Here is a 27,421-nt window from a genome sequence, read left to right as displayed (position 1 = left end):
AAACCCTGCCCAAGGGTTTGCCTCTTTATGAGAGATGCTCAGCAGAAATCCCATCCCAGCGTCATGGTGGCAGAGGGATGGATGGTGAATTTTGATGAGCTTTGCCTACCTGCTTCCTAGGAAGGACATTTTATTCCCCCCTCCTTTCCTCCCTCCACACTGCCAGCTCCCCAGTGACTCTGCAGCCTCCCAGGGCTGGAGCTGGCCCCACAGCTGCTCCCCCTCCATCTCTGGGGCAGAAACCCAAGGCCATCTTGCTGCCCTGCAAAGCAAAACCCCTCCCTGATGTGGACAACTTTGTACCGCAGCCTCCTGCTCCCCAGACCCCGGAGCAGCTCCCTTCCTCCCCGCTTTCATCAGCCTCTCACCTCTCCTTCCTCCATCCTGTCTGGCCACCTCCTTGCTGGCAGCTCCACATCCGGATGTGTGTTTGTGCCTCTCCAGCCCAGGAGCCCCTATGCTCTGAGGCTGGCTGCTTGGGCTGCTCCTGCTCCCCTCCACCCTTTTAAATCACAGCTGCCTTCCCGTGCTCCAAAAGCCTCGCACTCCTTAAATCTGCCCTGGATGATTTAGCAAGGACCCAGGATATGACTGACTCCCAGAAGGATGATACATGGCTATTGTAGGCATCTGGCAAGTACTTAAATCCCCAGGGTCCCTAAGCTCCCATGAGCTCAAAAGAGATCATGTCCCCTCACCCGCTGCTAGGGCTCCAAGCTCTGCTTTAATCCGCTGCTGAGCTGCAGGGTCTGGTCCCAGCGCAAAGAGAAGACAACACAGGGGCAACACCACAGGGGAAAGGGACTGGCCAAGAAGAGCCACAGGCTCTGGTGGGGAGCAGGGGTTTCTGTGTGACAGCCTGGGAGGTGGTGGCTCTGCTGATGGCTGAGATGATGCTTTCGCCTAAATATCAACTGGGACACTAAAGTAAACAGCAGGATCATGGGCTGTAGCCTTTGTCCCAAAGCACAGCAGTGCCCACCAGGCGCTACCGCCGTACACTGGTGTGTAGTTGTGCTGCCTTGCTCAGGCTGTTGATGGGTAGGGTCTGTTCCAGAGGTGAGGGTCCATGTTGGGGTTTAATGTTTAAATGTGGTTGTTTAACCCAGCTGGCCCTGGCTGCTGTGACAGATCAGCGTGTTGTCCCACACTGCGGACTTGGACGGGGTCTGCACCCAGCTCCAGGACAGACACAGTGCTGGCAGCTGGCTGCCTTCATCCCTCCTGCTGGAAATCCCTCACCCAGACCAGCATTTTGCTCTGTTCACCCTGGGAGTCAGTGATTTCCCATAGCAACAACCTCCTCCTCATCCCCAGCAGAAATTAAATGATAGCTTCAAGCAGGACTCACCCGGAACCCCTCACCCCCTGCACAGTGGTGGGTAGATGATGCCAAGTACTCTGTGCAGAATCACGATGCGTTGATCAGTGTTCGTGTAGTTTTGTAATACCTTAAGGCAGTTTCTTGCTCTGATGCAAGGCTTCTGAGACAAGCTTCTCCTCTTTTCTTCCTGCCTGGTGAGAAGTGACTTGCAGTGTTGTCACTTGGTGGATTTATGTGTGTCTCACTTTTGCTCGTAGCGGCTGTGCTCTGGAGCAGCTTACCCAGGAGGTTCTATGAGTCGTCCTCCTGTTCCACCAAGGTCCCCACAGGATGCTGAGCTGTGCTGGGGCTGCTGTACCCCCCTCTGCACACACACCAGGCTGCCACCCTGATCCACACTAAGTCCCTTCCCTCCTAGGCTGTCCTCCGGGCCTTGACCAAGGTTACTCGGTGGTGCTGGTGACCACAACACATCTAACTGGGGGCTTGTGTGACCAGAGGTGCTGACCTGCTGTAAAAGGTGACGGTGGCTGCTGCACATGGAGCAGCAATGGTAGGGCCTGCTCGGACCCTATCCCAGCAGCACCATTTTGGCTTGGTGCAGGAAGCAGAGCAGAGCTGTGGCTGCTGTGGCGCTTGCAGCCCGGCTGTATAAAAAACACAACGTGCTGAGCACTGGGTGTTATTCGCCTTTTATTTTTTAAACCATTATTTCCATCTTGGCGTGGCCCCGTTTGCCTGCTCCCATGCTCCGGCACGCTGTAGCTTCAGGGATCTTTCCATTAAAAAAACAAAGAAGTAATTGCAAAGCAGATGGAGCAATTTCTTTTCATTTTTTCCTCTATTTTTTTTTTAATATATGTTGAAGTTAAATCAGACCTTTGGCTAGGAAAGACCACTGGGGACTATCTCAGTCTGACGCTCACCAGGGCAGTCATCTCTGGACTATTCATTCTTACAAAGAGTATTGCCAAGCTCATAGTCAAGTCTCTTCTGTACAAAATGTGCAGTGGAATTGATACGGTGTTTTTTGGGATGCTACTTCCAGAAAATACTGCCAGCTTACTAAAAAATTAAAATTAACTTTCGTTTTAAAAAGCAAACCAATTTCACCATTGTTTGCTTTTATCTGTAGAATATTGCTTTTTAAAAATGTTTGGCTACATAAATATTCTTTGATAGTTTAATTATTACTGGTTCCACAGCGGACATTGCCTGCTTGCATCTTACACAGTTTTGCTTGAAATTACGAGGGGTAAGTACACTTGGTACGCTGGCACAAAATGATAACATATCCCCTAAGTATTTAAAATCCAATCGGAACACGGTTGTTCGTTCGATTTACCCAGTTTCGGCGGAGCTTGGTGGAAGGCTAAGTAACACATTCGTTTACAACGTTTAAAAGCATCCGTTAAAATATTTACTTAATGGTCTAAGACAAAGCCTCAGAGCGTGCGGACTTGCCCAGGTCAGGCAAAATGCATGTGGATAATTCGACAGAACGATTTAGACGCAGAGAATCACTTGCAATTGAAACCGTGCATATTTTCAGTACTCCCTTAGTGCATTTATTCAGGCAGATGCTTGAGATGAAAGGGCCCCGTGTCAGCCCGTATCTTACCCATGCTTCCTGTCATCGTTTCTTTGCAATTTAATTTTGTGTTTTTCTTTCAGCCTAGAACTGTTTGGTACCAGTCTCTTGGCAAAAGAGCCTGAGGAATAGAAGGGTAAAGAAATATGACCCAGCTGCTATGCACAATGAGGTTTGTAAGTCCTTGTATGGTATAAATAAGCATACTACACAGTTATTAGAAATTTGGCACTGTCCCTGTTTAGAAGCCCAAGTCTGATGCTATGTAATTCCTCCCGAGCACATGCATAATTCAGTATTAGCACTCCATTCTTCCAGCCTTACTGCTGGCCAAATTCGGCAACTTTTTCTCAGTTTTCATCCATCCAAACTCTCCTCAGTGGTGTAAACCGGTGAGTTTCCGCTCCAGCCAATAAATCTATGCCAACCCACACGGCCGAGGCTCGGTCTTGACTTGGCGGGGGCCGGGGTCGGACCCCGAACGGTTTCCCCGCCGCCCTCAGCATCGCAGGGGTGCTCCGAGCAGCGGCCGCCGTCGGGCAGCCCGGTACCGTCGGGTGCGGGTTCGGGGCTCCCTTCTGCCCTCGTCTCCGTCGTGGTCGGCAGCTTTTCCTGGGGGAAGGGGACGAGCGAAAGGGAGCAGCGCTGGCCGCAGAGGCTGGAGAAGCAGTGGAGCATCCCCGCAGGTCTGAGCCCGATCGGTGTTTCCCGGCCCTCAGACTCAGTGTAAATATTGGAGAAAAGCGACAGTAAACTTTTATTAATCGCCGGTGTTTAGGGCCAAGGCATGAGCGAGCTCGGTGACAGTGATGAGTGGTTTGGAGCGCTGGTCCCTGAAAGCAGGGCTTATCCTCCCCCTGCCTGCTCCTTTGACTCGGCGATGATGAGCAGTGAATAGGAGCCACCCTGCCGTCGGGGATCCGGCCGTTTATCTGCCGGGTGATGACAGTCGGGCTGGTTTCGAGCCTCGCCGTGCGTTGCCGAAGCCACCGGGAAAAGCCCAGAGCTGCCGCGGCAGGGGAGCTCCGTCCGGCAGAGCCGTTTCGCCCCGTCCCACGCCGGGGATGATGAAATCGGCTGCGGCTCAGGGGCCCCGGGGGACCCCGCGGGCCAGAGCCCGCTGCGGGCAGGTGCTGCCCAGGGTTACGGCACGGCAGAGCCGAACGAGGACAGCGTCTGCGGGGCCGCACGGGGGAAAGGGCCGGGCACCGCGGCTCCAGCAGCCTCGTCCGCAGAGATGGGGAGGGCGTCGGGGCTGCTGGGAAGGAGGGGAAGGCTTTGGCTTTGCTTTAATTAAATCCTCCCCACCTGGGATGGCCTTCTCCACCTATTATTATTATTATTGTTATTATTTAGGAGGCGAGAAAATGCATTTAACGTAGGGAAGCGCTGGCAGCGTCCGTCACTCCCGCTGCCAACGGCTGCGTAAGGAAAAGGTGGAGGGAGACTCACCCAAACAAAGCCGAGCGACCGACACCAGCCGCAGAGTAAACACAAAAGTTCACCTTGCCGTGGAGCCCGGCCCTCGGCAGCCGCAGCGGGTGCGGGAGAGCCGAGCCCGCCGGTGGGAACCAGGGCGGGACCGAGCGGTCTAAGCGGGGGCAACTGCGGTGCCCGGGTGCGCGCATCCTCCGCGGCTCTTGTGCGGGTTCTCTCCTCCCGCGGCGGCGGGGTTGCAGTACGGGGCCGGCTCGTGGCTTAGAGGTAGCTGCTACCCGCGGAAACCACCTCGGCCGCCCAGACGGCCAGGAGCAGCGGGTCAGCGGCAGGGAGTGCTGCTCCGGGAGACTCAAGCCGGGCTTTACCGCTTCCCTTTCTCACCCCTAGGACCGCCTTAGCCTCTTCTCCATCCATAAGGACGCGGGGTCCTCCTCGCCCCGGCGCCGCAGGCGCACGTCGGGGCCCGACGCTGACCCGGTCTCACCTGCAACGGGTCCCGGCCAGCCGGCTTCTGCGGGAATTGCTGCTCCCTCGCTCGCATCCCCCTGCCTGCCCGGGCCTTTGGTTTCTTTCTTTCTCTTTTTTAGGAGTAGGGAAAAGGTTCATTAAGGGTTGACCCCAGTTTACTTTTTATTCTGCTCCTGTTCCCAATTTCGGCACCACGTGACGGTGGGAGTGAGTTTGGGTTTAAATTCACTTTCAAGAAAAACTGATTAAAATCCTGCCCCGTGAAGCCCCGTCGGCCCATGGCGGTGTCCCGGTGAGCCCGGCGCTGCCGGGAGCAAGCAGCACCTCGGCCCCCGGCCGGGACCGGCCGGCTCGGGTAAGCGTCTCCTGCCTGCCGCCCTTTCGCGGGCGCGGAGTGAGGTGCAGCCCGGTCGAGGGGACGTGAAGGGGCACGATGCAGAGCAGAGCCAAGCGGGGCTGCGGCGATACAGGGCCGTGTGCAGCAGTGGGGCTGTCGCGATAGGCATACATAACTATAGGAGGAAGCGCTGGTGGCTGGATGAGGTTTGATCGCCGGTGGATGCGAGGGAGAACTCGGCACAGGGCGGGCAGCCCCGACAGCAGCGCTGTGGAGTGGAGGTGTGTAGGTGTGTGTATGTCTTGGTAATCGTGACAACAGAGCTGATGTGGCCCTGTCAGTCGCGATAGAACTAAGGAATTATCCTGAGGGGGGATGTCCTCCCTATGTGGGGGTTTAGCTTGCGGGTGGGACCCCCGAGAAGGTGGTGCCCGCGGCCGAAGAGAGCAGGCGCTCCTGTCCGGGCTGTGCGGGCCCGGGAGCTCGACTCTGCCCGTCGCGCTCACCTCGGGCGGCCCCGGCAAGGGCCGACCCGGCAGCCCGGCCTCGCCACGGCAGTGTCGGCGGCCTCCCAGCCCGCACACCTCCTGGGTCAGTCTGCTGTGGCCGGGGGAGGACAAGGAGCCCTGCCTCTTCACCCGGGCTCTCGGGAAGACCCGCACTCGAAGGCCGGCCCTAGGCGGGCAGGACACGGGCAGTTTGGTTGCCGGTGCAGCAGGGCTGGGGGAGCCGCCGGAGACTGCGGACCCCTCCGAAGCGTTGCCCCCCTCCGGACCCGGCTCTTCCCCATTCCCTCTTCCGGGAGGCCCCCGGTCCTGCTGCGGGGTCCAGCCGCCCGGCCCACCGAGTCAACGGCCCTTCCAGCGCGGCCTGCGCCCGCCGCGGCCCTTCTGCCCTGCTGCAGACCCAGGCCGGGCCCCGAACCCCGGCGAGCAGTGGGGAGCGCCGGGACCATCAGTGCTGGGAGGGGGCGGTGGGGCTGGGGGTGTCCTCCCCCGCAGGGCTTCCCTCCGACCAGCAAAGAGGCTCCGATCGCTGTCGGGCCCGGCGCAACGCCGGGGCAGGCCGGGGAAGGCCGCGGCTGGGCCCTGTGCGCAGGGACCGAGCGGTCCGTGCCCTCGGCCGGTGTCCCCGGGAGCGGGCCGTCGGACGGGTGCGGGTCTGGGGCGAGCGGGTCTGGCCGGGCGGAGCGGGCCAGAGCCGGTCTGTGGGGACGTGATTGACAGCGGCAACGTCAGCAACAGGAGGGGAAGGGAAAAGGGAGGGGGGAGACAAAGAGGGAGGGAGTCGAAAGGCCCCAAACTGGATCTTTATGGAACATTTTCCGCCAAGATCAAGGGAAAGTGAATCCGCGCAGCAGGGGATGCCCCGCAAGCCGCTGCCATCGGGGGCCGCGGAGCCGCGCCCGGCCTGAGCGCCCCGCGCAGCCGCCGCGCTGCCCCGCGGATGCCCTTCATGCCTCAGCCGCCCCAAGGCGAAGCCCGGAGCCCCCCGCTGCGCCTCCTGCCCCCCGGACGGCCGTGTGAGTTCCTGGGGGTTGGAGGGAAGGAAGGGAGGGAGGGAGCGGGGTTCGCGGGTACGGAGCTCCCTGCGGCCTGTGCCGGGGCGATCGCCGCAGCCCTGCCCCGCTGCTCCCCGGCCCGCCAACCCTCCCGTCCCCGGGAGCACCGGGGTTCCCTTCCAGGAGCCAGGGCCCTCGGGGACTCCCACCTGTGCTCCCCCGGGTCACCCGGCCCCGCCGTGCAGGTCGGCCGCCGGCAGCATCCGTGCCTCGCCTTGGCTGGGGTTGCCCCATCCCTTCGTGCGGGGCGCTCGCTGCCCCGGGATGTGCAGCGGTGCCGGGGGGCGTGTGCGTGCACGCCCGCACAGAGCCGGGCCGGTGTCCGCCTCTGTGGCTGGAGCTCTCCTCGAAGCTCTGCTGCCACTGGAACTGCGGGTCCCAGCCCCGCTCTTTCCCTCCACGGCCCCGGACAGGCGGCTGAGCCTCGGCATCACCGGGCAGGGACCGGAGCAGGGCAGTGCTGTCGGGGCCACGGGTCCGGGTGCTGTCAGCATTTCCCCTTGGGGACCGTCGGTTTCCGTTCCCGGGGCTGGGACCAGCAGCATGCTCGGGACCGCTGCCCGTCCCTTTATCTGTCCTTCTGTCTGTCGAGCGGGGAGCAGGGCGGGCGTCCGAGTCCCTCCGCGCTGTAAAAGTCGGGGTTGATGCGCGGCAGCCCCGGTGAAGCTGTCAGCCCTTATCTTTATTGGCTTTTCCCAGTCTCCGTCCAAGTTTAAGAGGGGCCCTTTTATCTCGAAGACCAGCACTCTGCCTGTTTACGCCGCTCCATTCTGCCACAGCGCTTCACCGCGGCCCCGAGCGCTGGTGCGGAGCCTCCGGGAGCCTCGACGGGAAGGGACAGAGAGACCGGCCGGGTTGGGCTACCCTCCCCGAAGGGCAGCGGCCCCGAACGGTGCCAAAAGGCGTGGAGGAGAGGTTAAAGGCCGGGGGGCTGCGGCCACATCTGAGATGAGCTGACAGGGCCTCAAGCGGGAGCGCAGACACTCGGGGGCGGCTCCCCCCGGGACAGGCGGGCCCGGCCCCGCTCTCCCGGGCTCTGCGGCTTCCCCCGGGCAGTGTCACGTCCCAGCCTAGCCGAGTGCCGCCGCCTGAGGAAGGATCGCGGGCCGGGCCGGGAGGGCCTGACCCCGCAGGTGGCAGTACCCAGGGCCGGGAGGGAGGGCGAGCAGGGGCTGGACGTGGCCGCCGGTGCTGCGAGCTAACGGTGCGCCTCTCTTCCCCCAAGGAAATGCTCCAGGAGAAAAGCCTGTCTGAAACCGAGGAAGGGTTTCCAACAGCCCCCGCGCCCGGCCATGCGGACTCCTCCGCCGGTTCCCCCGTCCTCGGCGTAGCCGGGGGGAGCAGCACGCCGCTCAGCAGCCCACAGCTCCCCGATCCTGAGCAGGTATGCACCGCCCGGCCGCATTCTGCCCGACGGCTTTGCCCCTCGCCCTCTCCGCCAGCCCGGCCTCCCGCGACCTCGGGGTGTGGGGGCATGCGAGGGAACTCAGGGTTTGGTGTTTTTTTATTATTATTATTCTTTATTTTTCTTTTTTTAGCATTTTTTCGCCCTGCAAAGCAGCGCCTCAGAGCCGCGGCCACGGGGCCCGTCCTGTGGGGGAGCCGCGGCCGCTCCTCCCGAGCAGGGCCCTGCCCGACCGTGGGTTTCATCGGGTTTTTTCCCCTCTAAATGAAAGTCCCGAGGCCTCTGGGCACATCGCGGCTTCCCTGCCCTCACCCCCGCGCCCGGCTTGGGCCTCCGCCGTGCCCGCAGCATCCGCGAAAAAGAGCGGCTCCGCGCAGAAACCGCGGCCCTGCCCGTGCGTATCGTTCAGCGGATCCCGGGTCCACGTGGATGATCCTGGCACCGATTTCTGGGAGTCACAGGGCGACAGCGGGGCCCGTCTGCCCGGCCGGGCACGGAAACCCCCACGGAAAAGAGAAAAGAAAGGGAAAAAAAATCCTTTTGGCCGCTGTGTGCCGCCTAGATGGGAAAGTCGGTTCAACCCGGCCTCGGTTTGCTTCTCTTATTTTTGGCAGAGGGCAGTGGAATTTTTGGGACTCCATCCTCCTCCCGCACAGGCAGGCCCGAGGATTGTGCAGATTCGCCCAGTGCCTGCCTGTGGCCCTGGTCCTGGGTGCGCAGCCACCGAGCCCCTTACCCTTCCAGCCCCGCTCCTGGGTTTTCTTAGTCATTTCTTACTGTTCTCATGATCTTTATTTTTCCAGACCATAGAAAATATCAAAGTCTATCTCCATGAGAAGGAGCTATGGAAGAAATTCCATGAAGCTGGCACAGAAATGATCATAACCAAAGCAGGCAGGTTAGTGAAAATTCCTCGCGGACGTGTATTGCTTCTGATCTGTACGAAATGTCCCTGTTTGCCAAGACTGGATTCTGCAGAGCTGCAATCAGTGGCATTAAAAAAAAACATTATTCATGTGGTTGTAGATCTCGGTAAGATCATTTTCTTTCCGTGTAAGCTGTACGTGTGTTTGAGCGTGGCCATGAGCTTACGGGCTGTGGAGTCCTTTGCCACATTTAGTCCGATTTTCTTTGATAATTCTTCCTGTTATTATACATATATTTTTTAAGATGTTGGCATGGTTGCCGCGCTGTTCAAACTCCGCTCCCTTTCCCTGCGTAGTGTGCTAAGACCTGTGCTGGGATACTTTGCACCAAAGGTTTAGCAATAGGAAGGCTTAGGCTCTGTTTTTAACCTCAAAACTAAAAAGAGGCAGGTACCACTTTTATCCTGGTAGCTGTGGGAAGGAAAATCTGCCTTCCCTTGGAAACAAACGATGGTTTCACCAAATCGGAGCCCCCCCAGCGTGCACACCGATGCCCCGGGGGGAAGGAGAGAGCGGCTTGCGGAAGCTTCTCTTCCCCGGTGAGCCCATCTCTGTGCCCGCCCAGGGATCCTTTCCTAGCCGGGCTGCTCTGGTGGGCGATGGGAGCATTAATGTCAGGAAGATCAACATCAGAATCAAACCTCAGCCCATCGCCAGCCCGGGAATCCCGACAAAACCAACGCAGCTCCCACCGCGGGCACCGGAGCAGCTGCCCTTGACTTCTGCGGCCGCTGAAAAGAGAAGTTGCCAGCCTTAGGTATTAAAATCCATTTAATCCTAACGCAGCTCTGTGGGTCTGCCATGCCGTGCCAGTGCTGGTTTTACACAGTGCTAGAGAGCTGTGGAGGACACTCAAATAATGGGGAGAAAGCAGAAATAAGCAGGTTTTTTTTACTGTGGTCCCTGATTGTTCGAGAAGGGCAGCTCGAAGCGGGGCTGTGTGTGTGTATATGTGTATATATCTTTTCTCCCCCGTTTGCTGCTCACACTGCGTCTTTCAGATCCCAATCCCCCGCTTTGGATTTTGGGGTTGATGAGCGGTTTCTCTATCTTTTCCCCTGTCCCCAGCTCTGTGCAGAAGCAGCTTTACTCTAATAACCAAGATACTCTCATTAGTCCCCCTGGAGAGGGGGTGTATGTCTCGGGGATCTTCAATTTGTTTGCTGTTTGGCCTATTTATGAAGTGATTGTGCAGGTAACTGTCCTTATCACACTGCATTTTGGTGTATAAAATCTTAGGGCTTGTTCTGTAGCATTTACTGATGTGAAGAGCTGGATTCGTTTTGATAGGTCTGCTACCTAAGTCAGCTAAGACTAGGGGATCAAGACCTCAAATATTTCACCCTTAATTTATAGTATCTGTGTCTGTGCGGGATGTGTAATATCTTTACCAAATTCTAGACCCTAAGCATCCCAAATGTGCATGTTATCTCTTTGTAAGTCTTAATGTGGATTGTTTAAACAAATCCATATGTATAGGGCTCAGTCCCACATTCTTTGTCCGGTGGAGCTGGCAGTGCACACGTAGTCACCTTTCATGAGCATGTGGATGGGACCGAGGAGATTGATATGAAGACGTAAAAAACTTTGGATTTTTTTTAAGTTGTCCAAGCCAAATTCTGTAGTTGTGAAAATCGGTGCAGCACCATCAAACCCACGGCAGCTTTTAAAAATAGCTTTTAAGTAAAAACAAAACCAAGGAAGCAAACAAAGAAAAAGCACACACGAAAAAAAAAAATCCAAAAAGGAAAGAAAAAGAAATAGCTGAAATGCTAAGAATACCTGAAATGAAATCGCCACTTCATTTCTTTCCTCTATGTCCAGCTGCAAATGGTGCAAAATACAGGGTAACGTTTTAATCGGTGTTAAAATGGAGAGAGATGGAACAAAGCCGGTACCGGGCCCAGGCAACACCGAAAGCAAAACCTAAAAACCCAACTAAATGCACAAAACAATTAGCGTGAGGCTGGCAGAAAGCTCGAACAACTTAAACCCCGTCACCGCTTAACTCTCCTCGTTCCCAGCGAGTGCCAGGCTGAGCCACTCGAGTCCGTGCTGCAGCCCAAAGCAGGAGCATGTCACTAATCGGAACGCAAATGACGGGATGCAAATTAGTGCTTCATGCAGATTTTACTTTGCCCGAGCTGTTTGAGTAAAGGGTAGCAATAATAAACCTCCTCTTGACCCAATTAAATAAGTGATGGTTAATGGAGGTTTGTATGCACTTGCATTTAGCAAGGGGTGGAGAAAAGGGAAAACAGCTAATTGCAGGCATTAATTGGGACTCTAAGCCCCCTCGCAGCAGGGACAGAGATGCCCCTGAATGCAGTCAGTTGAAATCACCTAAATGTCGGTCTGCCTGACCTCAAGGGGCACAAACGAAAAGAAACTGAAGTCTGATTTTTAAATTCAAAACCACCACCACAAAAGTTACTTTAATGACAAGCTCACTCAATGGAGGGGAAATGTAAAGCTCAGCGGAAGCGTTAATTCCATGGCAATGGTGTAAAATAGCCTTTTTGTATAAACAAGGCAAATATTGATAACTTAGTAGGGGGGAGAGAGGGAGTCATTTGTTTCATTCTTTGGAGAGCTCCACAGAACGAGCCAACTATAAATTATCGAGAATTTAATGCTGAGAATTACTTTGGGGGATTATTACTCCCTCTTAGGATTGATCTGTAGGAGATATTAGGAGAACACAGCAAGCTCAGCATTGCAATAGAAATCATGTTGTTGCCAAGAAAGCTTGATTTATAAAGTGGAAACATCTTTAAAATGCACTCGCTATCTTCTTAATGTCCGACTGGTTCATTGTGGGAGGGGGAGAAAAGAAGAGATTATTTTATATTAAAAGGATCATCAAAAGATAAAAAGTTTATGTTAGCGAAGTTCCCTGAACTTTGCATAAAAGCGCTCGGAGGTAGAACCCTGCCTGGCGGATGGGACGCCGGGCTCCATAAATCAGAGCCTTTGTCTCCTTCCTCCGATTTGAGGTTTGCTCTAATGACGAATTTCGCCTCCAGAGGATTTTCCGTTGATGGCTTTTGAAGGCTGAATTACGCCCAGCGCAGGAATCGCCCGGTCTCCGCCGCTGCCCGGGGCTGTGGGTGCCTGCGGGCTGCCTCAGCCGAGGGCAATGGCAAGAAACCCGGCCCCGTGGTTGCTCCCGGTGGCAGCTGCCAGAGCCCCGCTGTCGGCAGGAGCCGTGGCTCTGGCTCTGCCGCCGTTTGCCGGGGGAACCTCGGTGCTCGGGGGCCTGCGAGCCCGGCTCGCTCCTCCGAGACGCCTCTCACCGCAGAGCCCCGGCGTGGCGGCAGCGGCCGGTCCCGCTCCCGGTTCTCCCTATCCCCTTCTTCCTGGGACGGATGAATAAGCCCAGGGTCCAGATGGAGCTGTGCATGCCTGTGCTTATAAATACGGTTATAATTGTTCACAAATCCCCCCATTTATTGGAGAAAAGAGGGGGAGAAAAGGGCACTTTCCCAATTGTCCTATAATTTTTTCAGTTGTCCTGTTAAACCAGATGACTAAAATCCATCATATGGCAGCAAAGGGAACAGGTTGCATTAACGGGTGGAGGTGCAGATGTTTACCCGAATTCCATCCTTCTCCAGCCCTGCTGCGCGGTGCACGGCTCTGGCCGTGCCCGTCGGGCTGTTGGCAGCCGCAGCCTATCCTAGCAAGGCGCGCACCTTTCCTGCTGGATTTTAGGAATTCCGGAGCGATGAAGTTGTATGAGGGGTGGATAAAGCGCAAAGCAAAGGAGAGGCTTCCTTATAAATCTTGCTTTCCAGTTTCATCTTCTTGCTCTCGTGTGCTATTATTTAACTGAACAATTGCATTTTATTTTTAACCTTGTGGCAAACCCCACTTTGCCTCTCATAATCCTTTGCGAAATCTCATCTTCCAGACCTTATTTCTTCGGGAAGCGAATCTGTGATTGCACAGTATTCCTGCCCCAGGGTTTCTTTCTTTCTGGTCGTTTATATTTAGCTCTGGCTGTTTGCTAGTTTTTCTCCAAGGTGCCAACCTTCGCAGCATTGCGGTTTCTATTCAGATCTTACCAGGGGCAAACAATTGATGAAGCTGATGGCTAATGAGTGAAAAATAGCAGTTCACAGGATGTTTGGTCAGAGTTTTGTGAACAGTTACTGAAGGGAAAATATTGTGTCATTCCCCTATGGTAGCGCAACCATCCCAGAGATGTGAAAGGGGGGCTCAGGATGCCGAAACTGTTGTAGCTGGAGTGCAGGATGTGCATGGGTACACAGATAGCTTCAGTCTTTGTGGTAGCAGGTTTTAGGAAGCATGTGTAGGAAAATATTGCCCGGGGGGGGGAAGGGGGGGGGATCAATAAAGCAGCTTGCATGTGCGCAAAAGATGCAATCCCCCTTTAGATGTTCAAGTTTCATTTTAAAAGTGGCTTATTTCAGTTTTAAGGAATCTGTTCCTAATCAACTTTAGTAAACCAAAATAAAACTAGTTTTTAGGACATCAAGGTCTGAAGAAGTTTAAATGCTTTGGCTAAGCTGGTGCAGCTTTCCTCTGTGAATAATCCTTTAAAAGCTAAATTTTCCATGGCTCTGTAGGGCATATGGGTGCCCAGTTCTCATTACAATTAAAGGGAAATATTTGTCCAGAATCTTTGGAGGCAGTTACAAGAATTTCTGCAAAAGGTTTTTGATCCAAAAGCAAACCTTAATATCTGAGATCAGCAATGGAATGTGAGCCATCAATTCAAAACTTGGAAATAAAATAGATATTTAAGGAATGTTTGATCTGCTTAATCCTAAATTTGGGGTCCTGGAATTACCCCATGCGGGCAAACTCCTGCTTTTAGAGAAAGGATCAGGAGCAAACTCCAATGGCTCTTGGCAGTGTTGCTAAAGATGTCGACAGCTTTGGCAAGGAAGACAGAGCTTATGCATCCAGAGTAGTGCAGGGATGGGGTTTTAGTTTCTAATATAATTCTCTCTTCAAACAGCAAATCTTGGTTTTAGTTCGTTGAAGGCACGGAATGCTCATGGTTAAGGGTGTTCCCAAAGCTTTCCCACTTGTGCTTAGACCAGAGCTGCAGCAGTGCTGGCCAGGGCTGCAGGGAAGGGTTTGGTCAAGCCCAAACCAGCTGGTGAAGAGCCCCACTATTGCTCAGACTCTGCCCCTGCACCGAAAGCTCCCGGGCACAGGGGCTGTGGATCACCTCCTGCCCTGTGCTGATGAGCCGGTGCATGGCCTGGCACTGATGCCAAGGCTGCCTGCGGCGCCTCTGAAAGCTCTGTGGAGCCCACACAGCTGGAGGGGCTGCATCGCCGAGGGAGCCAGGCTGGAGAGGGAGAAAACCTGCTCCGAAATGCTGCAGTGCGGGGTGGTTGGCAGAGCTCTTGCACAGCTCCTCTCTGAGGCACCTTTGTGCTGTGCTCCTGGTGCTGCTGGCACCTATCTCTGCCATCCACTGGCATGCTGGAACCTTTTCTGCTCAATCTCAGTTGCAGCAAAACGAAAGCACTGGAGAAGCATCCCATGGCAAGAAGCCTGCCCATGTTTCAAGTTACTGTGGGGCAAAGAGAGGAAATGTTTCTAGACCATGAAAGCAGCCATCCAGCCAACCACGTTCTCAAGTATGTGAGAAACAATGTTTTATTTAAAAATCAGATGTGCTAGCCAGAAGAAAAAAATACAACCTCACCAGTCCAAAATATAAAAATCCCTTAACTGTCTGACCTTCTCATCACTAGGTCATGGTCCTGCCACCAGATAAATCTCTCCTATCTGTCCATAGACTGAGGGTTCAATGTTGCTTGTGTTAGTGACAGTGAATTTGGGGCTGAAAAATGAACTACTGATGAGAACTCCTGTTGAACCTGTATTGTTTGTTATTCTGAGGCAAGGATCTGGCATGGGCTAATCCAGCACTTCAAAGTTAACTGCTCTTACTTTGTATACAGAGAGTCATAGCGGAGTGGCGTGGGTGATAAGAGAAATAAGGGACTGAGGGTTAGGATACACTGGGAAAATGGGACCCTGTTGGAAAACTCTTTGATCTTCTTAAAGTATTTTCTGAAAGCAAGAATCTATCAAAAAGGAAATGCCATTTAAAAGGCTAAAAGAAACAGCTGACATCCCCAAATTTGTTTTAATCTGCCCTGGAGAATATTAGTTTTAAAGATGCGTTAAGTCAGTGGAAGAAATACTTGTCAAAAGAAGGGAAATAAGAAAAAAGAAGAAAGGTCATCAGAATGGAAACATGGTTCTTGAAGCCTCTGTGCACCATGCCTTTCCCTCCTAACAACGAAGAAAAGGAGAGGCATCCTTAGGCAGCCATGGCCAACTCTCAAGAAGACTTGGGAGCCACATTAGTCTTTATCAGGGATGCAGGCATGTCACCTACCTCAGTGCTTTGGAACCATCACTGGAGGCATCTCAGCATGCCCAGCAGCTTCTGATGAGTTGGTCTTTAAGCCATGATATGGCTTTTTTGCCAAGATATTGAGCGATTTCTTGTTTCTCTGGTCCTTTCACAACCTGATGTGCAATAAGCATCACCTTTCCAGCACCATGCAGCACCATACTTCTGGAAATCCAGTCATTGCTTTACTTGGCCATCCCAAAACCAAGCACAGTAAAAGTGTAGAAACCTTTGTCTTATTGAAACTCCTTATGAAAACAGGACTTCATCTGTTGAGGAGATGGGGGACCTTTTACGCCCTGAAGCACCATTCACACCACAGGGACATGCAGTGAGCACCAGTCCGCATATTTCCGTGGGCCCTTTCGTGAGGGCATGACTTGGGTTGCTCCAGCAGACCCAGGTCTTGGTTCCATGCATTTTTTCTGTGGATGTACTTGTTGAGTTCTCCGTGGCTTCCCTGTGCTGGTCAGAGAAACCCCTTCCCAGCCAATGCATCAGTAGGGGCATCAGAAATGATGTTCGCATCTAAGTAAGGAAGGTCAGCTCAGATCCTTATGAGCAGGCAGGTGGTGACACCTGAGGGGTTGCAGAGGCCACTTTTTGTCCCTCAGTCGTAGCAAGGCATGAGCCAGTGTCCCTGGGACACACAGGTCCTGGCATGCAGGACGGGGCAGTTGGTGCTCGGATCAGTGTCTTGAGCTCTTTGCTGGTTTTGATGCTCTTGGCTACTCTGCTTACTATTCCCTGCCCCCCAAAATAAGACTCCATTGGACCTGGGAGCCCTGCAGTCGCCCATCTCTCCAGGACCAACCAGGCCTGTCCCCGAGGGTTAAAACACAAGGAAGATGCCCAGAAGTGGCTGAGCCAGGAGAGCCCAAGAGGCTGGGAACTACTGCCCCAAACAAAAGCATAGCTTTCCTCTTATCACTTACTTCCAAATCCAACCAACCAATTAGACATTAATTAAACTTTGTTTGAACATAATAGGAGCTTTGGCTCCGTGTCAGTAACTGTTCCATGGTTAAGGGGATTGGACAGTAATAGGATAAATAAATAAACAAGAGATGCTTATTCTAACAGTTCATTTTAAAACAATTTGTGAATATCATGTAGAGATAAAATGTGCCTAGCATAAACTTAGCTAAGCAATGACTGCTTCATTATCAGAACAAATAATTCACTCACACATCATCTCTGAAGCTTGGGAGGGCTGCAGAATTGCGCTGCTTGTTTATTTTCCTGGCTTTTACTGTTTTTGCTACATTTCATCTGCCCAGAGCGGTGGGGAAGGGTTTAGCTGGGGCTGTGGCAGCGCGGTGCAGAGCCCCAGCAATGCTGGCCCCTCTTCAGTTGCCTGTGGTTCCCAGGGCCAGCTCCTCTGCCCTCCCCGGGCCATGCCCCTGCACTTCAGCCCCCAGCAATGGGGTGCCAGACCATGGGGTTTTAATGCAGTATCAGCTGTCCCGCTCCCACAGGAGGGAGGCACAGGAGCCTTTCTCCCGTGATCGCTTTCTTTGAGGGCAGCTTTCTCATGTGAACATCAAAACTGATTTAAGTTTTTCACTCCAAAGGACACAGAACTGCTGCCATCACAAGACAGTGCTGTCCCCCTGCCAGTGCAGGGAGGGAGGTAGAAACGTGCCTGTCAATAACCCAAGAGAGGGTTTTAAGGGGTGCAGGAGACCATCAAGAGAGTGCTGAGGAGTCTGGATGGTACCTTCTTCACTGGCTTGAGCTAGAGGGAAGGAGAAGCATGTTTTGAACATGTCCAAAACTGGAGCCTTGCTGACTCTGGTTTGCAGAAAGGCTGTCGGGGCTGATGCTTGGCTGTTCGCGCTGTATCCCCTGCGCATCGCTGCATCCCCTGTGCATCACTGCCTGTTGCACAGGCACTCTGTGGACTCGTGGCTGGTCCCTGGCTAGGCAGGGCTGGCTCGGTGGCTCCTGCTCAGTGAGTGGCCCTGCTGACTGCCCTTAATGTGTGCTGGTGGGTTAGACACACACCTTGCTCAAAGGGCAGAAAGAGGAAGAAATTGGTTCAGCCCTGGACTCTCCCACCGCAGGGATCGCAGCAGTGTTTGCATGTTCAGAACAGTGTGTCTGACCAGGCTCTGGGTCTGAACAAAAGATGATGAGGCCAGGAATTGCTGCTCTTAATCTCCTATTCACTGATGGCTTAAACATCACCTAATGGTTTATGCTGTGCTGCACACGTGCTTAACGCTGAGCCTCACTGAGCTTCTCTGCACAGCCACCCTTGGCTCAGGAGGTGTCAGTGAGGATCAGATGCTGCTGCTTGGACACCTTCCCTGGGAAGCCCCGAATTCCCAGTTTTTGGGACTGGTTTCCGTGCAGGGAAGCTCTCACCCAGCCTGGAGCTGTGTGTGGCAGTGGGGAAGAAGGTGGCTAAAATGTGGATCTGCCTGGTTCTTGCTTCAGACCTCCCACCAAAGCCAGGCTGAGCTTTCCCAGAGCTTGGCAAGGTGCTGGCAAGTCTTTATGGCAGCGCTGGTTATTCTTCTGCCACCGCTGGTCCCCGAGCAATAGATGATGAAGCAAGCTATTGTCAGGGAGCGCTGGCCAAAGTGAAGCATTCTCTGTGGAGACGCCCATCCGCCTGAGAGCTCCTGCCTGCAGAGATTTGGCAGAGGGACCCGTTATGCAAAGCTACTACTGAACATAGAGCCGTGGCTGTGAGTAGCGCCATTGACCTGTAGTAAATTTGGGGAAGCAGGCAGGTTTTTGGCCCCTTCCCAGGGCTGACGGGAGTTCTATAGACCTACTGTAGGCACGGCCTTGCTCCTGGGCAGGCCCAGTGCCTCCGTCGTGGTTTTCTGCTCCCCTCCTTCAAATGGGACATTTAATAAGGGCCAGGACATGGCATTAAGTGCTCTTGCTTGCCTTAGTTTTAAAACCTTGAAGCTGTATGACTGCATTTTCTTGGACCCAGCTCTTCTCGTCATGCCTTCCCATCAGAAATGCACAACCCATGTTTGTATCGTATTGCAAAGAGATATTTACTAAATGAGTCTCTGCCAAGGGGTTGAGAAATATGTTTTCATTAAGAAAATCAAACTGACAAGTCCCTGGACAGCACATTAGTTGCCTTTTTCTCTTTTTTTCATAAAGCAAAATGCAGCAGCTAATAATAATGATGAAATGTCCGTGCACGGCCAAATTACTACAGTCTACCCCATGTTTTCCTGGAAAAGAATGCTGAGAGTTGGCAGCCTTGGTTGTAGCTGGGTCTGTCGAGCGCTGAGTACAGTGCTACCACCGCGAGATAGCGAGCGGTTCGCAAGTTAAGCAACACCTTCAATCAGATGCGAGTCCCCATTTGTTATCCTTAAAGAATTTCAGCTGTATATATTATAGTAGTACTTTGGCTCTTTGTATTTATTTTAGAGGGCTATACTAAAGAACATTATAAACTCAGGCATGTCCATGCTATATGAACTCCATATGCTGAAGCTTAATTTTAAATGCCATTAAAAAAGCACTTAACATTTACAGTATATCAGTCGGGCTACTTTAGCAGCTTGGATGTCCTACAATAAATGAAATGATTGAGAAAAAAAAGATATTCAGAAGCGAGATGTTATAAACATCCCCAGTGCAGGGCATTCACCTGGAATGATGCAGGACCTGTCAAATCGTGTCCATCTCATTTCGGGGTTTTAATAATTTTCTCCTCTTTTATTTTTTGTTTCATTTTCAGATGTAATTTTAAGGCATAATTAAAGGAAAAAAAAAATCTTGGCATTCAGATTGGATTCCTTGTGCAATGTTTTTTTCAATGTGTGAATTGGGCTGTGTATTCACAGATTGAAATGTCCTACTGTATTTATCCAGGTGCTCACCTGTAGGAGGACAAGGTTAAGAGGAGTGCAGAGTTTATGAATGAAAATCAAAGAGGGACATTGGTAAACCACCCCTTTTTAGTCCCAGCTAATTGCATGGTAAACATCTGGAATTTATGCAGGGTGGTTAAAAGAGTCAATTGAAATGGTTTCAAACAGGGCCCATTTTGTTGCCTTCTCCCAAAGCAGGGACAAAATGGTGCTGCAGACCTGGGCCAGCTCGGCTGGGCATGGGGGCAACACGCAGGGGATAAAGAAGGGGCGAAGTGGTGAGAAACAACACCAGGATTTGGGCCTTTCTTTATTAGGGCAATTAGAATGACTCCAGGATGTAGCAATTCTCATCCTCTGTGCCCTTCTCCTGGCAGCAAGGAGACTTCTGTCCGGTTGCTTGAAGGCTGTGGTGAGCTGGTTGGCTCAATTGACTTGTTTTTTACTGGATGAGGAGGAGGTTGGGAAGATGGATCCAAGAAAATAGTTACTCTGAGGAAGTGCCTGATCCTGCAAATCCTGGCTCCTGATGCAGTCTTGAGGGCTCAGGAAACCCATGGCTGTGCCCGTACACATCAGGGCCACCTCCTTTGGATTGCAAGATACGGTTTCATTGTTCTAGCTTTATAAAAAGATATTCTTTAATATTGCAGAGATTCTTCAGATACATATAAGCATTCTTTAGTGATATGCTGGTTTATGTGATGTTCGCTGTTTGGTTTTGGTTGCTACGTGTCTGCTAAAGTCAATGCTAAATCCATGGGATGGGCACATTTGCAGTGGGAGCTCTCCAGTGCTCCTGGCTCCAACAAGGATTAATGAGTGTGCTGTGAATGTGGGAAGTTTGGGAAAGCCAGGAGAGCAGTGGCTGGCTGCACCACTGCAGGGCTTAACCCTTTGTCTCCCTCCAGCCTTAGTTTTCAGTCTGTTGAAAGGAGCACAGGTTCAAGTACCACATAGGAGTAATGGTGGGAGTTGGTGGTGTGGACATTGGGAATGTGTGAATGAGACAGTCGCGTGTGCTTAGTTTGCCCTGCACTCAGAGCTCATGACTTTCATGGCAGCAAGAAATTTGCATTTTTGGGGTTGCCATAAGCCACATGGAGCCTCCTGAGGTAATGGGGGGTCCCTGGCCAAGCCTCCTATAAGGACGGATGTGTTGACCCCCACCCCATATCTCTCTCTGCAGCCAGCTTTTCCTGGCACTGGCCCACAACCTCCCTCTATATACCCTCATCCATATTAGTGCCCCATTTTGTGCTAGCCCTGTGCAGCCCATACTCTGGAAAGAGTAAGTTTAATTCAGGTGGTGTATAAGCACCAATAATGTTTTGTAGCTCATTTGTCCTACCATGAATCCATCACATGGTGACTCTGTCTCTTGGGGTGCTGCTCCAAGCTTCCATCAGTTCCAGAGCTGCAGAGGTTGCTCACTAATGTGTTAACCCTTTTTATCTCCTAAGGAGGATGTTTCCTAGTTACAAGGTTAAAGTGACCGGAATGAACCCCAAGACCAAGTACATCTTGTTGATCGACATCGTCCCAGCTGATGACCACCGGTATAAATTCTGTGACAATAAATGGTAAGAGAACATTTCTGTTTGCCCTGTTTTCCATTAGAAAATTGCAGTTGGATCAGCCGTTTGCTGCGCAAGCTCAGGAACCAACATAAATACCTTCCCATGGGAGGGATGCCAGCTTCCCAGAGCTCTCTTTGGTAGAGCAGCAATAGACACAAGAGCCAATGGCTGGAAGTTAAAACTGGACAAATACCAAATACTTTCAACAGGCTGGGGTTAACTGCTGGAACAAACTGCTAACGGAGGTGCTGGATTGTCCATCCCCAAATTGCTCAAGATTGGGTATCTTCTCGGAGGAGATGCTTTAGGCGAAGCATAAGTTATCTGGCCGTGCACAAGTGTGGGAGGGTAAAGCTACAACCTGCATTATACCAAAGGCTGGACAAGATGATCTAATGGTCCATTTTGGCCTTCAAAATTAGGCATCTATGTGAGTCGTGAAAAGTCTTAAATTCTTTTCTTTTATAGTAATATTTTGCTTTTAGGAGATTGGGTATAAAGAAAAACATGGGACGGTTTACTCAAAGCTCTGGTTCACCCATGCTGATCCAGCAAAGGGAGCAGTGATCCCCCCTATGGCAGTCCAAAGCCAGATCTGGTTTAAAGCTTTTTTTCCCCTATAATTCATTCTTCCTCTGTAATTTCTTCCTCTTCTGTTATTCTTCCCTGCCCTGTGCCTTTGATAGGGAAGTTACTTACCCAAGAGGCGGCTGTGATTTTGCTTTCTGACGAAGGAAGCATATTGTTTTCTCTTTTGCTTTTTTACCCCCAAGTGCTCTCAGCAGCCTCCCTCACTGTGACTATTCACTGTGGTTCTTCCCAAACCCTTCCACTGACCGCTGCCTGGTGAAAAGATGAGCAATGGAAAATTTCACAGTCATCTCAATGGGAACGAGCCTGGTGACATTCTATAAAACATTAATAATTTACTTGCACGTTAGGACTGCTCTAGTTTTAAAAGATCCCTTTTCCGTTCACTTTTGTCCTGGAGTGCTGCTGGGTAAGAGGAGAGGACTGACGGCCTCTGTGGCACGGCAGCCACTTTGTGTTTTAAGCATTAAGCCCTAGATGATGGATAGTTGTTAGCTCTGTTTAATTTAGCTTTTGCCAAGCTTTTGCCAAACAGCTAGAGCTGTTTCTCCTTTTCCTTTTATTGCTGCTGGAAAGTCTCTGTTGGTTTTGGTGATATTGCTTTTACTGGTGTTTTATAAGAGGAGAACAATGAGCGGTGATGAGGGAGTTGCCATTAAGGGATGTTTCATGGTTTGCTTTTGTGTCTGTGAGAGCTGGTGTTGGTGTGGGGGCAAGGGGAGCTGGCAGAAGGGTATGAGGAGCAGTACCATGTGCCAGCATGCAGCTCCGGAGCTGGGAGCAGCCTTTTCCTACCGGAGCTGTCACCAGGCTGAGGGCTACGGGAGCCCTGCATGGCTGCAAAGGGTGCACGCAAGCTGATACCCACTCCTGCTCACAGGCACCTTCTCCTGGGAAGTGTATGAGACCATTTCCCTTTGCAGAGAGGCCTTTGAAGGCTTCGTCCTCTTCAAAAACCCAGATGAGATCTCCTCCTTGACCGATGCCAACACAATTGCCATGTAGAGACTTTGCCCCAACGAAATACCATGCTGGAGCACAGGGGTTACTCTGCCTGCCTGTGATGCTGAAATAAGGACCTCTGAAACCCCCATGAGCAGCAGGGGCCTCTCAAACCCCTGTGCCCCTGTGAACCCCCCAAGGGCCGGTGAGAGGGTTACTGGGTTGCGTTCAAGGACAGGATGCTCTCCTATGTCTGGGCTGGTGATTGCTGCCGAGGTAATGCCATGTGTACCCCTGTGTTTGCAGGATGGTGGCAGGGAAGGCAGAGCCGGCCATGCCGGGGCGGCTGTACGTGCACCCCGACTCACCAGCCACGGGAGCGCACTGGATGCGGCAGCTGGTGTCCTTTCAGAAGCTAAAACTCACCAACAACCACCTGGATCCCTTTGGACATGTAAGAGAGATGTTCTGCATGGGTTTTGGTCAGAGGTGGGCCTGTGACGTTGAATTTGTGTCTGGACTAGGATGCTGGTTGGGATGTCACAGATAACTTAATTACGAGGAGCAGCACTTATCTTGTGCTGCCAGTGCAGCTGTATGGGGAAATGTTTAACACTGAGGGAGGGGAGCCTCCATTCCTGTCTGCGTGCTTCCCCTGCTCTTGGAAATACAGCCTTTGACTTGCTCAGTTGTGTCCTGCTTGACGGCACCGGCCTTTTGTCTTCTGCCCAGGATCTTTGCAGGCAGCGTTTTGGGATCTTTAGCCTGGCTGTTGCTGTGCGTGGTACACAGGTTGCATAAACTCGTTATTTTCCAAGCTGGTTTTGTCATCCCTATAAAAAATGAAGTATTTTATTTGGAAAATCTTAATTCATGTGTATTGTGAGAGCAGAAGTTGGAAGTACACAGTTATCTACCACAATGCATTTAGTAACTCAGAACAAGGGCCCTTCCAGCCTGCCAGGCAAATGAGTGTTTAGAGAATGAATGTAAAAATATGGACCTGTCTGGTTTGCATGTAAAAATACACAAATATTGTTGGCTGGAGGGAGGGAAGATGGAGTTTAAAATCCTTTTAGGTTTAGTGCCATCAGCTCCTCCCACTACCACAGGTAAGTGAATCTACTTTGTGTCACTAAACGTGGGTTTTAACCTACCAGTGTTTTCAGCAGCAGCAGCAGTTCAGGGAGTAAGGGGAGCTGTGAAAATGTCCTAAAGAAGTGAGAAGGGATGTATTTGTCTTGCTCAAAACAATCATACATCAAGCCTCTAAAAGCAGGTTTCATGTGGAGTCAGTTGTCCTGGTGCCGCTTAAAGCCGTATAGAAAGTGTAATTCTGACACAGCTAAATCAGACTTTGTGGGGCTGTCTCTGGAGGCAGGAAATCCCAATCAGCTTAAAACACTATTAAAAATAGGGATTTTTTTGCTGTATTCATGATTTTCTGCAAGTTTTGAACTTCACAAAGCAAAGGTGCTGATCCCTCGTGTCACCGCTGCGGTGCCGTGGCAGAGCGGGGCTCTGGCACCGTGACACAGTGATAACCCAGCCCTGCGCAAAGCCGCCAGCAGTGCCGGGAACTGACCCCCTTCCCCAACCTACTGACCCCAATGAAACATGTGTGAGCTTCAAAGACTAATCAGTACCATTTAATGCTGGCATTATTAATCACAGGCGATCTCTCCCCTTCACTCTTCTTTAAGGGGAAAGCACCATGGAAATGAAATGAAAGCAACTGCTTTAAGGGTTGCACAGTAAAAATGACGTAAACCCCGCAAACGCTGATCTTCCGGTGCCAGCAGCCGTACCGACCTGCTTGCTTTGCACGTGGCATTCTTTTACTCCCTTGGTTAACTGTGTAGCCTAATATATGACTGTTTACACTGTAAAATGTAAACCATAAAACATACAGGATGTTCAATGTGGCCATAAAACAAACAGGATGTGCAGTGTTGGTTTTGCAACTTTAAACGTTTGGCTTTTCCTGACTTTTGTCATTTTTTTAACTGCGATTTTAACGCTGCATTTTAACAGGGAAGATTTCCTCCTTTTCCATAAACAGCCTGTTTGTCCTCAAACAAAGCTTCCCTAGTGACACAGAGCGGACTCTGGTTTGTGTTTTGGGTGATACCTGCAGCACGATGCAGTGGTCATGCCTCAGATGAGCCCTGCTCAGTCCCCTCATGCCAGGCAAGCCTTGTACCACAGCTCCCGCACTCTGTCTCTCGCTGCTGGGAAAATGCTTGAAACAACCTGTTTTAAGTGCCCAGGTGCGGTTCAGGCACTGACAATCTGCTTGGCTAAATGGGTTTTAGCTCCTTCTCAGACAGTCCCTTGCTAGGCTTCCAAATTAATCATCTCCTTTAGAGGAGTGGTACTTCACTTTTGCTGTGCACATGGAGGACAGCTGGACTCCGTACAAGGCAAGCATGAGTTTCCCTCTCAGCTCATGCTGAGAACTGTTCTGCTGTTGCACCAGTGGCCAACGTCCCTGGGACAGGCAGTGCCGGCGAGGTGTGTGCCCGGCACGGCGCAGTCCTCACAGCCCTGCTGCAAAGGCATTACGTTAGGAATAAGAGCCGTGTCTCATTTCTAGGAATCAGTTTCCACTGATTGCAAACACTCTCTCAAAGCTCCCTGAGAAAACAGTCAGAAACCCCACAGGGTTTGTTTGCCCTCTCGTGCTCCAGCGAAGCCTCCCTGCCATTTCCTTTTGTCTTTGATTTTCTCCAAACCTCAAAACCACTTGGAGCGATGATTTCTGCAGGCTGCCGCTGGTGCTTTTTTCAGTGTGTGGGCAGCTGTGCAGCTAAAGCCGTGCTGGTTCACCCTCCCTGCCACCCTCGGCTGCCTGCAGGTGTTGCAGCATCGGGCTCCCTATCTGGCTTCCACTAGCCCAGGCTCCAGCTCCTCACGGTATCCCAAAATCACGCAGCAATTTGTGAGCAATCCTCTCCAGCCCCTGCCACACTCCAGTGTGGAAGGCTCAGACAGAAACCACTTGTTCCTTGGGTGAAGGAGGGGCAAGGAGGCAGGGGAGAGGCACACAGTGAGATACATTGGCACTAGATGCTCCTTTTCTGGATTAACCAAGCTTTTGTTAGATGCTTATTTGGGGACAAAAAAATCCCAACAGAGCTCTTCCAGCTCCCCTGCTTGTTCACCTACTGGTTAACATTGAGTATGGGTAGCCGATCCTGAGGTCAGGCTGGAGTGTATGTATGTCGTGTTACGGGGGTCTCACAAGAAGGATATGATGCTCATGGATGCAGATGCAGCGGGGGCATGACAAGCTATTGTGCTTCGTCCCTGTCCACAGCCACTGTGCATTCTGGTGGTGAGATGCAGTTTTGAAGGGCAAACACATCATGATGTGGGGGTGCAGCTCCTCTGAGCCTGGCCCCTGGCCACCTGGGATCGGACCTGAAAAACAGACAGGCAGAAATTTCACATGATTTCAATGAATTCGTTTATAAATGAATCCATGCCCTGACTCCGTGCACTGTAATAGCTGCGTAACATCAGGGACAAGCAGCCCCGGAGTTCATAAAGAGAAATGTACGTACATTTGAGGCTTAAATTAAGTAAGTTAAGCAGCTTAATTAATAATCCACAGAGCTGAAGCCCTTGCTGCAACCACAGAATTAGACTGAAGATTATTTACTGTGCTGGCAGGAGGGGATGCTGTGCAGGCGGCACCGGAAAGCCTCGCTTTCTGACACCCAGCCCATAAAACCCAGCCACCAATCATTCCTCTTCAGTCCCAACCCCTCACTCCTGCTCCTTCCACTGGCTGGTTATCTATTGTGGTAAATGATTAGTTACAGTCAGAGGCATGGGAGGCATTTTTCAATGCAGAGATATAAAAACATGCAGGTTTTAAATAAGAACAAGTGAAGTGCAGAGCTCTGAAATCTGCCTGGAACCCCCCCTGGTTGAAGCAGGTTTTGTGGCAGGTAAGCCAGTGCCCAGCTCACACACTACGGACTGAAAATGTGGGCTGTATATTTTCCTCTTGGGGGATTTTTTGACCATGAAAGGCTTCTTTCACACCAGGCTTAACAACTGAGAAATGCTCATGTTGACAATGGATTAAGAAATCAGCAGCCACTGTAACATTTAGCTGCGGCAAGGTCTATCTGATCCTAAAGAAAGCATTGTAAGCCACCTATGCTTAGAGCAAAATCTTAATTTATGTATTTTCAAATCTTTACATGCAGAGATAATCAGCCTGATAGAGCCTTTGATTTATGTGGGGCTGGTGAGTGACGGGTTAGTGATTCTGGCAGAGCCGATGCTTTGCACTCTAATGCCATGTGAATAATAGGCAGTTGCACACAGTCTGCAGAGACGAAGATTCTCTCTTAAATGGCAGGAGCTGGGCAAAAGTGGCACATCCTGTACCCATTCCCAGTGTATTCTGCCTGGGAAGTACTAGCTGTGTTTTCCAGGTGAAAAATGGGAATGACTCCTTTATCATGAATCAGGTTATGTGGTTTCAAGTGATAGCAGATTGGTTAGCTAATAGCAGCCATAGACGATGCACAAAAATAACCTCTCTGTTGGAAAGGATAACGTAATACTTTTATTCCCTTCAGAAGGTTAGTTCAGGGCACATGGGGAAATATTGAGTGAGTATCTCTGTAGTGATAAATGCTCATGAATGGAATTCCACCTTCTTCAGAGGTTTGAAGTATGTAAACAGCGGGGTGGAGGGTGCCCGTGAGACGGTCCTTATGGCCAGTGAGCTGTGGGGCAGCACAGGCAGCTCCAGCTCCCAGCCCCAGCAAGTGAAGGATGCTCAGGGCGAGTGTGAAGCTGTGGAAAGGGCACAGGGAGGTTTGCTGAGGGGCTTTGGCTCGGACCCATGGTGAGGTTGTTCACTTGTGCAAATCATTTCAGTTAATCAGGCTTTTTTGTTGTTTTGCTCTTTGGGCTTTTCTTCATTTCTTGACTCCAGGTATTTAAGCAGCTGAGATTTGCAGCTCTGGCA

General features: G+C 51.7%; 1 protein-coding gene across 1 annotated transcript in view; it reads left to right on the top strand.

Moving 5' to 3' along the window:
• Positions 1-3,075: 3,075 nt before the first annotated feature.
• Positions 3,076-27,421, top strand: part of TBX4 (T-box transcription factor 4) — a 39,344-nt gene continuing 14,998 nt past the window's right edge. Inside the window, exons 1-5 of the mRNA XM_065694571.1 lie at positions 3,076-3,087; positions 7,947-8,105; positions 8,930-9,024; positions 20,779-20,898; positions 22,735-22,882. Coding sequence (XP_065550643.1) covers positions 3,076-3,087; positions 7,947-8,105; positions 8,930-9,024; positions 20,779-20,898; positions 22,735-22,882 — 534 coding nt within the window. The remainder of the gene's footprint in view (positions 3,088-7,946; positions 8,106-8,929; positions 9,025-20,778; positions 20,899-22,734; positions 22,883-27,421) is intronic.

This window comes from Lathamus discolor, chromosome 14 (genome assembly GCF_037157495.1).
Source record: "Lathamus discolor isolate bLatDis1 chromosome 14, bLatDis1.hap1, whole genome shotgun sequence".
In the NCBI taxonomy this organism is placed as follows: Eukaryota; Metazoa; Chordata; class Aves; order Psittaciformes; family Psittacidae; genus Lathamus; species Lathamus discolor.
The sequence above is the reverse complement of the archived record's forward strand: the minus strand, read 5'-3'. Positions and strand labels throughout refer to the sequence as shown.